This window comes from Xenopus laevis, chromosome 8L (genome assembly GCF_017654675.1).
Source record: "Xenopus laevis strain J_2021 chromosome 8L, Xenopus_laevis_v10.1, whole genome shotgun sequence".
NCBI lineage: Eukaryota > Metazoa > Chordata > Amphibia > Anura > Pipidae > Xenopus > Xenopus laevis.
Genome location: NC_054385.1, coordinates 15,990,516 through 16,006,398, shown reverse-complemented (window position 1 = coordinate 16,006,398; position 15,883 = coordinate 15,990,516). Strand labels below are relative to the sequence as shown.

The window sequence follows — 15,883 nt, the reverse complement described above, 5'->3', positions numbered from 1 at the left end:
ATCATAAATCCAAAATATATGAAAAATGGGAACAATTTAATTGCCAGAATCTCTCTATTCCTTACCTCACAGTTCCTTCGGAAAAATTAGGTACAGACAGGGTAACATCTAGTGCGTTCTGGCACTGCCCCCGCAGAATAGACATCATTCTTAGTGCCTCAATCTCACTTCGAGGAGCATTTACAGATGCACACCCTAGGTAAGTAAGCTTACTGAACAAGACACTGTCCTCATCAGGAACTGACGAGAACATACTGGTGCTGAGTAGGCATTCTGAAAGATAGAAAAAAACAAAAGAAATATTAATAAAACAATAGTTAACCAACAGATACCTCCAGTTACCATATTACAGTGAAATTAAACCTAGAACCACTTACTATTTAATCCAAGTTTCTAAATGAAATAGAGATACATTCAATTGCGTAATGTTCAAATTTATCCCCACAAATGAAAGATGTAAAACATATTTAAAAATAATAATACAATACAACTTCCACAAATGCAGTTGAAAATTCTACAGTATATCAATGTGCATTACCTTCCTGGGCTGCTTTAACTGGTAGGCTCATGTCTGGTTTCTGCAGTCCTACTGATGATGAGTTGACCGTATTCACAGATGTAATACAGGCTTCATTTGAGGGTTGTACTGGGTCTTCTTCAGCCTGAGCATTTTCAATCTCCTTTACATGCAGATCCTGATCTTCAGCTGGTGTGTCCATAAGGACATCCTCAAGGTCCTTCTGAAGCTGCTGCTCACTCCCATTCCCCACAATCTACATACAAATAAACCACACAGGATGAATACTCCCCAGATTTATTGACCGCACAGAAACAAACTAGAAAGAGAACACGGGCAACGATTGGTGCAATATTTTCATCAAACAAGTACCAAAAGAATGGAAAAAGATACTGTAGTATACTCTTCCCAACTGGTGCCAAATCACTAAGCTTCAGCAAATTGTGATCATGTGCCCAAATTAAAAGAGTTTCCAAACTTTAGCAAAGTTCAACCATCAGCAAAATAGATGTTCAATGTGTCTTTTATGTGTAATAGTACATCTTCCACTACTTCTGCACATAGTGCTATTTAGTGAGCCCTCCTTGGGAGGGTATTGTTCAAACCCAAACACTAAGTAGTAGATAGGCTGTTAAAAATGTTTGTAATAATAATATATAAAGGCTGGAGTGAACAGATGTCTAACATACTGTAATAACGACTTTAAGAGGGCCACATGGGACACAACTGTTCAGTGATATCTAGTATAGGTAAATCTAAAACAACTGGACTTGCTGAGTAATCATCACTACTCATGCGAGCAGCTTCTTCAGTTCAACTGACTGGTGTGGGAAGTTCTCGGCATATAAACTCTTCCACTAATCCAATCACAATGGCACATTGTAACAAAAACTGAAGAAGCTGCTCGGATGAGTAGTGAAATGCCGTTTGGGCATTTCGGGTTAAAATCCACTCGTTTGGGGATTTAGCCAAACGAGCAGATCTAATAGTGTATTGCCACCTTAAGTTCCCAAATCTTGATCCACTTTATAAAAATGGGGGAGTGGAGTTGTGGAGCACTCCGCTTCATCTTTGAGATAGTGACATCCATGGCCACATAGTGACGTCAACGGCATACAGCGTTTTGGCACAAGACTTCAAAATAAAAGTACGCTGGATTTAATGCCCACATATAGGTTCTTCCTGAGGGAGTTCCTGGGTGCTCCAAATTTGCGTTTTTGACTGATCTCTGGCTCTTGACCTTTCTGCCTGATTCTGACCACACTGATTGCCACTTGCCTCTGACTATTGCCTGGATTACAACTTTGAGCCTCTTAACTTGTGTACCCCGACTTGGATGGTTTGTTTGCCTCCTTGGTCCCAACTTCAACATCATAAGTGCCATTTGACTTTGACATTATCTTGATGTCCTCACATATTTTTGCCAATTCACGATTAAGGGCATTCATTGTAATGAACCCACTCTCGCATCCTTGAGCAACATTCTTTCTCGCCATAAGATTCTAACAACTAGGATACGCGATATAAGTAGACCGGTGTCGTGTCTTTCAGTCAGTTGAAACTCATATCTGTATGATTTAAATTAAACAAAGATCACACAGTACAAAGTACAACACCAGCCAAGGTGCAGCACAGCTAGAACATGAAAGAAGAACAAAGGAGTAAAACCGGTTTAGCAAGAATTTAAATTATGAATGTAAACACACCAAAGTGCAGCATGTTTACACGTAAAAACTTTGTAAAATTCTCAGTTACTAATGACAAAGAAAACTGTCTTTATAAGCTATATTGTCACTGAGCCCAAAGTTATTTAATCCTTTTATGAATTACTTGAAGGAGGGAATGTTTGAGTTTACCAATGACACAGAGCCATTGCCGAATAACTGAAACCAACCGGACACACAACCAAACATACAAAGCTCACACACAGCCCAAACCTTTAGTCCGGTCTTTTCATCGTCACTACCATTATTTGCAGAATGCATTTCATCCCCTTGCTTATAAACCAGCACAAAGTCTTCACTGTTTACGGTCGACACAGAATCAGAGGAAACACTGATCTTCCCCACTGAAGTCTTGTCATCCATTTTTCATCATCAGAGAAGATCCACCTGTGAACGACCCACTGTAAACACACAAAAAATTCATTAGTTATGAATAAAAAGTAATAAGAAGAACTTGTGTTAAAAATGCATTGATTGAGCACACAATAAGTTTATTAAGCGATTAATAAAACATATAAGGATATACTCTAATATAACTGAAACAAGAGGTAGAAAGATTACTATGTATAAGTATAACATGAAATACAATTAACTTAGCTTTGCCAGTCATATATCCAGTGAGAGCCTATACATTTACGATATTTTCCAATAAAATAGTTATTCCGGCAGATATAATATGTATTTTTTAAGAAAAGGTCCAGTGGCTTTTTAGAGTGAAAACACAAGGTTAATGATAATAATAATAGGCAAAAAAACCTGAAATTGTGAGATTCTCCAAAAAATCAACCCAAAATGGTAAAAAGTACAAAAACATTTAGTAGGACATGACCTGTTTCGTGACTATTTCGGGCACTTACTCATAGGTACAAATTTGTCAAAGGTCAGGGGGGAATTGTCGAATGAAAAAAATTTGAATTTCAAGCTATTTTTTGAATGGTTCAAATTCGATTTGATTTTGAAAAAAAATTTGAAAATTAGAATATCTAAATTTATCATGTACTGTCTCTTTAAAATTTCAACTTCGACCATTCGCCATCTAAAACCTGCCAAATTCCTGTTTTAGCCTATGGGGGGACCTCGTAGAACCTATTTGGAGTCAATTGGTGGACGTTGAAAAATCAAAGTTTTTTTGGGGAAAAACTTTGAATCGAATTCGTTCAAATGGGTTATTCCTTTTATTCGTACGATTCTAATTCGCCCAAATTAGGACCTATTCGATCGAAAACGGACCTATTAATTTCGGTTGGTCTTTTTGAATTTTTTCAATTTGAAATTCGACCCTTGATAAATATGCCCCATAGGCTATGAGTAGGTGACCCAATAGACATTAAACACATTAGGCTTTTATCTTGTACATTTAACCATTTTGGTTGATTTTTTGGAGATTCTCACAATTCTCACAATTTCTGGTGAGAGCTGTGAAGATGTGGAATTATCTCCCTGAATCAGTGGTACAGGCTGATACATTAGATAGCTTTAAGAAGGGGTTGGATGGTGTTTAGCAAGTGAGGGAATACAGGGTTATGGGAGATAGCTCATAGTACAAGTTCATCCAGGGACTGGTCCCTTTGCCATTTTGGAGTCAGGAAGGAATTTTTTCCTCTCTGAGGCAAATTGGAGAGGCTTCAGATGGGTTTTTTTTTTGCCTTTCTCTGAATCAACTGGCAGTTAGGCAGGTTAACCTTGATGGGACTTTCAATCCAAAATGCTCGGGACCTTTGGACTTTCCGTAATTTAGATCTCCATACTTTGTCTGCTAAAAAAATCATTTAAACATTAAATAAACTGAATAGGATCGTTTGGCCTTCAATAATTAGTTGGGATCAAGTACATGGCAATGTTTTATTATTACAGAGAAAAAGAAAATATGTTTCAAAATGTTGAATTATTTATGAAAATGGAGTCTATGAATTGTTGATTTTGATGTTCGGGTTTTCCAATATCGGGTTTTCAGTTAACTGATCCCATACTTTTTTTTTTTTATTTGTTTTTAATTATTTCACAATAACATTTACTTGAACAGAATTCATTTTTTTTAAGTTCAATGTATCGTAGTAACATACAATTTAACATATTCCAGAATATAAAAATTTTGACTTGTAATCATTAAGTTCTTGTTCTTCTTCATAGGTGCGGTTGTGCCAATAGAGTATTTATATGATGACTCCTGGAGGGCGTACTTGTTGGTAGGTTATTGTCTTGGTTTATGTTTTGAAAGTATTGTTGTGTTTCTACAAATAATGGATTATTTCATACGGTCTCCGTATCATACCAGGTCGTGTATTGGAATGTATTTACTGTGAGATATTTCAGAGGAGTTGGGAGTGAGTATATGTATGTCTCCCAGGTTTCAAAGAATGTTTTAGAGTTTGTTCTTTATATAGTGTTGTTTCCATCCAGTCCATATGAAATATTTGGTGTAATTTCTGTTTTACTAGTGGGATATCAGGTGAGAGCCATTGATGTAATATCGTTTTTCTAGCCGCTGCTGCGAGTCTTTTTGCCAGTTGTTTTTCTGATTTTGTTAAGGGGGTTATTTACTTAACTCCAAATGCAAAAATCACAAAAAATTTGTGATTTTTTTATTTTTTCTATAAAATCGGACTTTTAAAAAAAATCACAAATGTTTCATAATTTATTAAACCCAGAGGATGGAAAAGTCTGACTCTGAAAATCCAGCATCTCAGACTTGTCAAGGTTGCATATAAGTCAATGGGAGAAAACTCAATGATTTTTTGATGTTCGCTGGGTTTTTGGCAATACTCCGAAGTTTTCCGGTGAAAAATCGGATGAAAGATTCGGAAAAATCGTGAAAATCTGATTTGTTTGGATTTGTTCCCGTTACCAAATTTTGGGGAAACTGTATTAATAAATAAGCCCAAAAAACCCATGCGGAGTTTTTTTCAGAAAATATTGAGAGAAATTCAGACTTGGATAAATAACACCCTTGGGGGTAAAATTCGACCATCTAATAGGCTAGTCCGACATTTGAAGTAGAAGGATACGATTTTAATGATTCAATCGTACGATTTTACAAAAAAATCCTTCGACTTCTCAACTTTTTTTTTAAAAAAAGTTTTTTAAAAAAACAGAACTTCGATTATCGAATGGTCGAATAGTCGAAGCATTTTCACTTCGAATCGAAGTCGAATTTGGCCCATTCGATGGTCGAAGTACCCAAAAATTACTTCGAAATTCAGCGTTTTTGAATTTGAATATTCACTTAGAATTCACTTCGACCCTTAGTAAATGTACCCCTAAGTGTCGATAAGATGTGGTGTCGCTGAATAATGCCCACAGTATTTGTGATTGGATTGACTTTCCGGCAAACTGAGTCCAACACCTTGTGACTTTTTCCCAGGATTTTACAATATACAAAGGGTGTGCATACCTTTTTTTAATACATGCTATAAAACTATTTGTATGTATAATGCAAATAAAACAAACAGGACAAGCAGTTTGCAACTATAATACATCCAGCCTTTTCAAAATCATAAAAGAAAATATGCAGAATTAAAGCACTAATTTATCAAATTACATTAAGATGAGATATTTCTTGAATTTATTCCATGTAAATATACACATTTCAACAATAGATAGCCTTAATTATTGCGGAACCCTGAACTCTATGTTTGTAAGTTCAGTTACATTAAATTAAAATATATCTATATATGAGAATCGATAACAGGAACTTTCAAATATGCAAGAGGGAAGCTGAAACTTTGCAACATGGCACAGTTTGCCAACATTTACATGTTTTGTCCACTTTGTTATAGTGATTATAAGGCCAGAACCACAGGCAGGCTAACATTGTCAATATTGATTGAAGACTCATGTAATATGGTTCTTTAAAGGAACAGTTCAGTGTGATAATAAAAACTGTGTAAATAGATAAGCTGTGCAAAAAAAAAAAAAGGTTTCTAATATAGTTAGTTAGCCAAAAATGTAATGTATAAAGGCTGGAGTGACTGTATGTCTAACATAATCGCCAGAACACTACTTCCTGCTTTTCAGCTCTCTAACTCTGAGTTAGTCAGCGACGTTAAGGGGGGTCACAGGGGACATAACTGTTCAGCAAGTTTGTAATTGATCCTCAGCATTCAGCTCAGATTCAGAAGCAACAGATATGACTCATGTGGCCCCCCCCTCAAGTCTCTGATTGGTTACTGCCTGTTAACCAATCAGTGGAAACCAAGAGAGCTGAAAAGCAGGAAGTAGTGTTCTGGCTATTATGTTACACATCCAATCACTCCAGCCTTTATAAATTACATATTTGGCTAACTAACTATATCAGGAACATTTTTTATTTTGCACATCCTATCTATTTACCCAGTTGCTATTTTTACATTGAACAATTCCTTTAAGAGGAGGTTTGCCTTCTAGTTAACTATTGGGGGCAGATTTACTAAGCTCGAGTGAAGAATTCGAATGAAAAAGAAAATCGAATTTCGAAGTATTTTTTTGGGTACTTCGACCATGGAATGGGTCAAATTTGATCAAATCGAATGATTCAAACGATTTGAAGTAAAAATCATTCGACTATTCGACCATTCGATAGTCGAAGTACTGTCTTTTTAAAAAATACTTCGACTTCATACTTCGCCACTTTAAACCTACCGCAATGTTAGCTTATGGGGACCTTCCGCAGCACTTTTCTAAGTTTTTTTTGATCTAATAAAAATCATTAGATCGCTTAAAATCGCTCGAATCGTTGGATCTAAGTATTTGCGCTAAAATCCTTCGAATTCGAAGGATTTTACTTCGAGGGTCGAATTTGAGGGGTTAATAACCCTCGAAATTCGACCCTTGATAAATCTGCCCCTTAGTATGTTATAGAATGATCAATTCTAAGTAACTTTTAAATTGGTCTTCATTATTTTTTATTATTTGCCTTTTTATTCTGATTATTTCCAGCTTTCAAATGGGGGTCACTGACTTCATCTAAAAAAAAATGGCTCTGTAAGTCTACAAATGTATTGTTATTTATTTGTATTATGTATTGTTCTATTTAGGTCATCTCTTATTCATATTCCAGTCTCTTACTCAAATACATGGATGTTGCTAAGGTCATTTGGACCATAGCAACCAGATCCCTGAAATGGAAAACTGGAGAGTTGCTGAAATAAAAAGCTAAATACTGTAACTCAAAAACCTCAAATAATAAAATAAATTAAAAGCAATTGCAAATTGTCTCAGAATATCACTCTCTACAGAATTATATAAAAGATTCACCTAATCCTATATTTTGTTCTGGATTCAGCCAAATCCAAGGCCGTTTTTTTATAGCATTTTACGAATCCTAAGTCCAAACTGAATTTTAACAATAAAAAACATGTTACATTACAACATGTGACAACGGACTGAGACTATTATATTTAAATGATTTTTGGTGGATTCTGTATTTAGCCCAATGATTTTTTCTGGATTTGGTGCATACCAAAAATTACATTTTCTTGAAGGAATATTTGAGGGTTTTAGGGCTCATTATTATGAGCAGGGGCACAAGTGTTGACATGCCATTATTGTGGGCAAAGTTGTGTTCCTCAGTGCCCCCTAAAGTAGCAATTATGTCCCTGCCCATGGTAGATGCGGATTTATAATTCTTAACATTAAGGAATTCATATCGGAAAGTTGTACAAAAAATCTTTTCTTTGATACAGTTTAAATGAATCCGTATTTAGATGGAATTCCTCTTTACTCAGCTTTTTTAGGCAGGTACAGGGTATGGGATCAGCTATCCGGAAACCAGTTATCCAGAAAGCTCCAAATTACAGAAAGGTTGTCTCCCATAGACTTCATTTTATCGAAATAATCCAAATTTCTAAAAAAATGATTTGCTTTTTCTCTGTAATAATGAAACCATGCTTTGTACTTGATCCCAACTATTGGGTTTATTTAATGTTTACAGGATTTTCTAGTAGACTTAAGGAATGAAGATCCAAATTACGGATAGATCCAATTTCCAGAAAGCCCCAGGTCCCAAGCATTCTGCATAACAGGTCATGCATTCCACGCTGGTGCGCATATGCAAATCGACGCTGCTATGCATGCACGAATTAATGCTAGTGCGCATGCACCGATTAACATGGCAGCGCGTGCACACATCTACACAAGAGCAAACAGAGGCAATGTTGTCTAAGAGACAAATAATGATCTTTGCTGGCAAATTGATCTATTCTATGATATCTGTGTTCATAAACGGACACCATTGTATCCACCGACAAACAAAAGCAAAAGAAGCTCTAGCACCCAGAAACATGTACAAGTTGCTATTTTTTTAGATCAGGGATCCCCAACCTTTTTTTTACACGTGAGCCACATTTTGCAACACAAGCATGCAAAAAGTTTTTGGGGGTGCCAATTATAGGCTATGATTGACTATTGGTAGCCTCTATGTGGACTGGCAGCATGCGACCAAACTAGTGCCTCCTAGTCTGGAATTTTCGAATCAAGTCAAGTAGGAATTTGTACTATAGTACAGTACATAGGAATTATTGTGCATCATAGGGTGCAGCTCTAAGTGCAGATCGTAATAATAAATACACCTTGGGGAAAATTTACTAAAGGGCAAAGTGGCTAACGCTGGCAAGAATTCGCCAGCGTGACGTCATTTCGAGACTTCGCCAATTTACTAACGGCGCTGCCGTGAATTTGCTAGCAAAGGCTGTAGCACTACTTCGGGCTCTAATGTCAGCCGAATTTTCGCTCTGGCGAATGGACGTAACTACGCAAATTCACTAAGATGTGGATTTTACTGAAAGTTACCTCTTGCGCCAGACTTGCCTTCACCACTTCAGACCAAGTGAAGTGCAATAGAGTAGACAGGACTTCCTCAAAAAACAAATGAACATTTTTCTAAGTCCCAAAAAACGCTGGCGACTTTTCAGTTTTTCAGGGTGATAGGCTGAAAAAGATTGTAAATTTTTTTTAAGGGTAACCGGCTTCCCCCCTACATTTCCTAACATGTGGCACATAAACTATACACTGGGCTCATGTGTAGGGCAATATAACAACTTTATTTTTTTGTATTAAGTTTCCCTGGGCTTGTGTAGTGTAATGTATTTGCTGCAACATATATGTCCATTGTACATTAACTTCCCACTGTATGCAAATAAGCCAACACTAGCACAACTTCGCTTTGCTTGCCAAATTAACGCTAGCGAAACTTCGCAACCGTTCGGCGCCAGCGACGAAACTTCGCAACTTAGTGAATTAGCGTTGCCTGAGCGAAGTTTCGCCTGGCAAAGTGTGGCGATGGCGGCAAAGCCGTCGATGGCGAATTTTCGCCGGTTAGTGAATTTGTCCCCTTGACTACAGTGAGTAAATAAAAAAGTGTAGTAAGTCCATTTACAAGGTGAGATGAGTAATAATGTCTGTTACTTTTACTTTCATCTCATTTACTATTTGTCTAAGGAAGCTAGCACATGGGCACATTCGGGGAGATTAAGTCGCCTGGCGACTAATCGCCTCTTCTGCGGGGCGACAATCTCCCCGAACTGCTTTCCGCCTGCTATAATGAGAAAACGCCAGCGCTAATGCACTCGCGGTGCTTCACGCCAGCCGACTAAATCTCTCCGAATCTGCCCGTGTGCATGAACCCTAACTGCTCTTGGGAAGAAACTGTTAAATAGTCTTTCACAGTTTTTATGCTTTCAGGCCTTTTGTGCCCGAGTGAATAGTTGGGCTTTTGCCAGATAAATAGTCCACTGCCCGGATGACTTTGGTCGCTAGTAATGGCTTTGATCTCTAGATCTGATAATCCGTTCAGCAGTTCTTACCACTCTTTCGAGAGAGTACTGCCAACAAAACGTGGTTTTAAAGCTTCTAGCATATATGAAAGAAATAGTTATGTAATGAATTTGCTTGATGGTATCAGCAGTTCTGATGCAGTATTCCTCTATATAAAAAAACTAGCACACCCCTAGCCAGAAGGCAGTCAACATTATAACTGCTGCACCCTAGCTACACTTCGAATGAATTGGTGGCATTTGCTGCATATTTATTCTTTACTGTAATACTTGCCATGCCCTCGAATGCACAAACACAATATGTATTTATTCCACGCTATTGCTTAAGCAGGCAGAGAAAGAAAAGGGGGTTTAAAAGTTTTGGGCAGAAATATATCACAGGCATGAAAATGTCAAGGCAAAACAGACGGCATTGAACAAGAACAAAAAGAGAAAAAAAATTGCGTTTATGGTGCACTTTTATCAGTGTGAATTCTATACTTGTCCATGACATGAATGATACACCTCCAAGCAACCCCTGCACTGACTAGTGCAGGGAAAGTCAAACATGATGGAACCGTTGATATTTTGAATGCAGACATTTCCCTATATTCCAGCTGGAACAAGGAAATATTTCACACCGCTCAAATGCATATACCATAGAATTGTGTGATGTGTTGTCCTTCCTGATTTTCCTAATCAGCCAATGGCACAATCTCACTAAGAGTGAACATAGTGAGAAATGGAATGTTTTACGTCTTACTATACAAACAACTAAATATTTTCACAGGCTTTTAAGAGCCCATTTCTGTTGATCAAACAAAGTTAAAATCTATTGTGATTCATTGTTCTGTGAAAATAAAACCTGAACATTTCTCAGGGGGTGAATGCTTTTTATAAGCCCTTTAATTGCAAGGCCGGTTCATGGCACAAATCAGATACATCACACTCTGGAGCATATTTACCGTATGGCGAAAGTTTACATTTAGAGTGCATTCACCAACCAAAATTTAGTCTATGGGAGATGGCCTTTCTGTAATTTGCAGCATTTTGGATAATGGATACCATACCTGTAATACACACTACTACAGGTATGGGACCTGTTATCCAGAATGCTCGGGACCTGGGGTTTTCCGGATAATGGATCTTTCCGTAATTTGGGTCTTCATGCCTTAAGTCTACTAGAAATTCATTTAAACATTAAATAAACCCAATAGGTTGGTTTTGCTTCCAATAAGGATTAATTATATCTTAGTTGGGATCAAGTACAAGCTACTGTTTTATTATTACAGAGAAAAAGGAAATCATTTTTAAAAATTTGGATTATTTGGATAAAATGGAGTCTATGGGAGACAGCCATTCCGTAATTCGGAGCTTTCTGGATATCGGGTTTCCCGATAAGGGATCCTATACCTGTATTCTACTACGGAGTGCCATGCGAGTATATGGAATGCCTCTTTTTTCCAAAACAGGTTCTAAGCAAATTATGTTAAGAAGCAGAACACATCCAAAAAAAAAAAAAAACAATCCAAAAAGATTTATACATTTGCAAAAAACATATTTCATCATTATCACGCATAGATCCTCATTATTGTATTGTAGATTATGAATTTCTGGGGAGGCAAAAAGGACAATATGAAAAACAGAAAATTAAAAAAATTAAATAAAAACCAAGGACAGAAAAGGACAAATCAGACAAAATAATGTAATTATTATTATAAATTTATGTACATATATATATATATATATATACCTCATATGAATAGTGGAGTTTCACATCGTGTGCAGAACCTTTGCAACAGGAGATGAATCTGTAATAAAGATAAATACTAACATTTGGATCTCGATCCGACACAAATTAAAAATATCCAGTTTGAAAAAAACAAGGAGTAATAGAATTGAGACAAAAAATCCATTTGTCTTATCTCCAAAGCTTAGGGAGCCAAATACATTGCTAAAGTCTTGGTATAGGAAGGAACAGTTTGGGTTTCTAGAGCACTGGGCTGATTTTTCCTTCGGGTACAATCTAAATAGTCAAAATAACAGATTGTACCTCAATGGAAGAGAGTCTGCTGTGCTAGGGATAAAATGGCTAAAGGAGTGTTTAAACTAGGCAAGAGGGTTGAGCTAGAGTATTCTGGGGAAGCTAGGAGAGACTGGGCAGTGGCATTAGTAAGGGGTCATGGGGGGAGGGCATATATTTACCAGCTAAGAAGATCCCTCTATTACAAGGAAAACGGGCTAATAGTAACTTTACAGGGTCGGCCCGGGCCGATGAGACACTGGGAAAATTCCCAGTGGGCCCCCCCAACTCTTGCGGGCCCCAGCCCTGCTCCCTGCACTAATCTTCCGGCAGAGGAACTAGAGTCTGACCCTGTAACATTATATCTAATTCTCCATTGTCATGTAAATATCAGAGGGAAAAGTATGTATGCTGGCAAATGCACACAGTTTGTCAGGTCAAATGGGAGAGCTGAAGTTAATTGCATGCACTAAAAATTATAATATAATTGGTATCGCTGAGACCTGGTGGGATGAAACATGTGACTGGGCTTTGTAATCCCTCTGTCCCAATTAAAACAGATGCAACCATTTAAATTCAAAGGGTGGAGGAGTTTGCCTTTATGTAATGGTAGGTTACCCTGTCTCCTGCTGTATTCTGCCTGCCCTATGCTCCCTGTGTGTGCCATACTCTGCCTGCCTTATTCTCCATGTGTGTATCATTTTCTGCTGCCCTATGCTCCCTGTGTGCGCCATACTCTGCCTGCCCTATGCTCCCTGTGTGCACCATACTCTGCCTGCCCTAGACTTCATCTGTGCGCCATACTCTGCCTGCACTAGGCTCCCTGAGTGCACAATGTTCTGCCTGCCCTAGGCTCCTTGTATGCGCCATACTCTGGCTGCCCTAGGCTCCCTGTGTGCTCCATACTCTGCCTGCCCTATGTTCCCTGTGTGCGCCATACTCTGCCTTCCTTAGGCTCCATGTGTGTGCCATATTATGCCTGCCCCATGCTCCCTGTGTGTGCCATAATATGTCTGCCCTGCTCTGCCTGTGTGTGCCCTGCCTGCATGTGCCATGCTCTGCCTGTGGGAGTTGAACCTGGTGAGGGTTTGTAAGCATTTGTAAATACTTATTAGGTCCCCAAGGCATGGAATCATGTGCTGGGGGTTGCTATTTTATCCACAGGGAAGGATGAGGCATATGGATTTAAGGGTGTGTCTTAACTTGTTTTTGCATATGAGCAATGAATGATATCCCTGCAGTGAGCAGGTTTTTTGGTGTGCTACAACCATTAATGTGGACGTCTTAAAAGCTCTTGTGGTAACATGGGTAAGTGAGTGTGGTTTAAAAACAGGGAGTGGTCAACACATTATTGACCCTTCACCACATAGTCCAGAAACCTTGGTACTACAGAAGTTGAACAGTACTGCTCTAAAGAAATAACTATGAATGGCACTGGGGAATGTGTGGAATCCCTTTGGGTAGAGATTTCAACTAGGCAAAGGGTTACAAAGAAGCTTATCACTCGTATAAGTGATGAGAATGAAGCCCAGCTACTATTACAAATGGAGACAGTTTCACAACTAGGTTGAGTTATTATTATAGATGACTTCAGTTATCCAGACATTAACTGGGGTAATGGGGTTGCCAAGTCCGAAAAAGCTAGCAGATTTGTAAATATGATAAATGACAAATGAGGCGATATGAGGTGATAAATGCTATACTTCATTGCAAATCCTAATAATGAGTTTGTGTCAGCATGGTTTTATGTATATCAGATCTTCCTGATCTTGCTAATTTAATTGCCTTTTATGAGGAGGTGAGCAAGAACCTCGACACTGGAATGGCAGTGGATGTTATCTACTTGGCCTTTGCTAAAGCATTTGATACAGTGCCACAAAGAAGGTTACATGTTAAATTAAGGAATATTTGTCTAGAATATAGTATTTGAACTTGGATAAAGAACTGGCTAAAATTACAGAGTGGTGGTAAATGGAACAATTTCTAATTGGACTAGTGTTGTTAGAAGCGTACCCCAGGGGGTCTATCCTTGGTTCTTTACTTTTTCACTTGTGGGAGGTGGGCATTAAAAATACTGTTACTATATTTGCAGATGATACTAAATTCTGCAGAACTATAAGTTCCATGCAGGATGCTGCCACTTTGCAGAGTGATTTGATTTGAAAATGGAGCAGCAAACTGGAAAATGAGGTTCAATGTTAATAAATGCAAGGTTATAAACTTTGGTAGAAATAATATAAATGTAATTTATAGGCCCTTGGTAAGGCTTCACCTTTAGTATGCAATGTAGTTTTTGGCTCCAGTCCTTACGAGGGATATAAATGAGCTGGAGAGAGTGCCGAGATGTGCAACTAGACTGGTTAAGGGGGTGGAAGATTTAAATAATGAGAGTACACTGTCAAGTTTGCGATTGTTTTTTCTGGGGGAAAAAAACGCTTGCAAGGAGACTTGATTACTCTGTACAAGCAGGCCCGGACTGGCAATCTGTGGGTCCTGGCAAATTCCAAAGGGGCTGTAGGTTGCCATAGACAGACCCTATTTATTGGGCTGGTGGGGGCTGTTTGGGCCTCTGTGTACCTGCAATGCCAGGGCCTATTTTGATTCTCAGTCCATACCTGTATGCAAGTACATTAGAGGACATTATACACAGATAACTGGATCTTTTTTCCCATAAAAATGATCACTGAACCAGAGTGTAACGATTGGTATCCCAAACCCAGAACAAAACCCAATGTCCTGTCATGGCTCAGCCTTTGTCCTCGGGAGGAGCCCTCCGCTACTCAGATTCCGCCAGGTCCTAGTGTAAGAGGACCAGAGGGAGAGTTCTGGGTGGGCAACGGAACCGCGCTTGGTAGGAACGGAGGACAAGAAGCGTAGTCAAGGGACAGCCGGGTCAACAACTAGGATCAGACAGTAGGGTACTAAATCAGTAATAGAGTGGCTGGGGAGGGGGGTTATTCTTTTCAGTTTAGAGGAAGCAGAACCATTGTTCCCAAATTCTACTCCTGCCTGCCCACTATCTGCCGCAGGTAGCAGCAAAGTTCATTAAAACTTTCATTTGAAGCAGCATAGGTGTAACTAAACTGGCTAAGGGAATGGAAGATTTAGTATCTCTAGTTTAAAAGGGTGGCCTCTGTCTGATATCCTGCCTGGAGTTGAACCGGGGACCTGGTGATTTTGGGCTGTCTTACTTGCCATTGCTCTATGTGAGCAGACAGCTCTGGCCCTGATTCACTCCCATTGCTATATGTGTAACTACAAATAGGGCAGGTCTTTCAGCTGTTATCTATCTGGTCCGATGTGATCAATATAAACCATTAGGCTGCCTATAAAGACCCCTGCCCTGCACTGAATCATTGCCCAATATACAGTAGGTTCTGTTTACTGGTTCCTGGGTGTGATTATTATTATTATCTGTGTTTAACCATTGCCCGATTGATATTTCGCTGCCTGTCCTGATCCTGAATCAGGATTACCTGGCCCAGTATGTAGGTGGCTAAATAAGGCTTCTTCAAGCAGCCAAAAGAGTTAGTAAATAGTAAATCACACACTGCACCATCCAATATAAATACAGTATATATATTTTTTAATACATATATTTAGGACTCTCTAAAGTTAAGGCCATGTGGCCATAAATCAAAAATAACGATGTAAGTAAAAGGAAGGAGAAACAAAGACCCAAAAAAGGCTGATTAACTGGTACGTATCAAACTTAAGTGGCTTTTATTGATGGAGATAAGTTGATACTGTTAAGCAACATTGTTTGGGTACGGATACATTCTAGCAGAGATACCATTTCCACTTTATTTTTTTTATATGTGTTTTTATGGGGTTTCTCATGTTTTACTAAATAGAATGTTACGTTTAAACCAGTTGTAAGACACAAGTGGGC

At 38.4% G+C, this 15,883-nt stretch overlaps 2 protein-coding genes across 4 annotated transcripts in view; one reads left to right on the top strand and one right to left on the bottom strand.

The window, feature by feature from the left end:
* LOC121396884 (zinc finger and BTB domain-containing protein 6-like) overlaps positions 1–15,883 on the top strand; it is a 133,765-nt gene that overhangs the window by 105,298 nt on the left and 12,584 nt on the right. For both annotated transcript variants that reach the window (XM_041572478.1, XM_041572477.1), the window contains exon 3: positions 4,372–4,427. The gene's annotated coding sequence lies outside the window, so the exon portion shown is untranslated. The remainder of the gene's footprint in view (positions 1–4,371; positions 4,428–15,883) is intronic.
* rabgap1.L (RAB GTPase activating protein 1 L homeolog) overlaps positions 1–15,883 on the bottom strand; it is a 113,696-nt gene that overhangs the window by 96,332 nt on the left and 1,481 nt on the right. Inside the window, exons 2-5 of one of the 2 annotated variants that reach the window (XM_041572475.1) lie at positions 11,722–11,779; positions 2,455–2,642; positions 539–773; positions 66–273 (exon numbers count right to left, since the gene is read on the bottom strand). In XM_041572475.1, the coding sequence (XP_041428409.1) occupies positions 66–273; positions 539–773; positions 2,455–2,604 (593 nt within the window). In that variant the 5' untranslated portion in view covers positions 2,605–2,642; positions 11,722–11,779. The remainder of the gene's footprint in view (positions 1–65; positions 274–538; positions 774–2,454; positions 2,643–11,721; positions 11,780–15,883) is intronic. The other variant, XM_041572476.1, reaches the window with a different exon arrangement.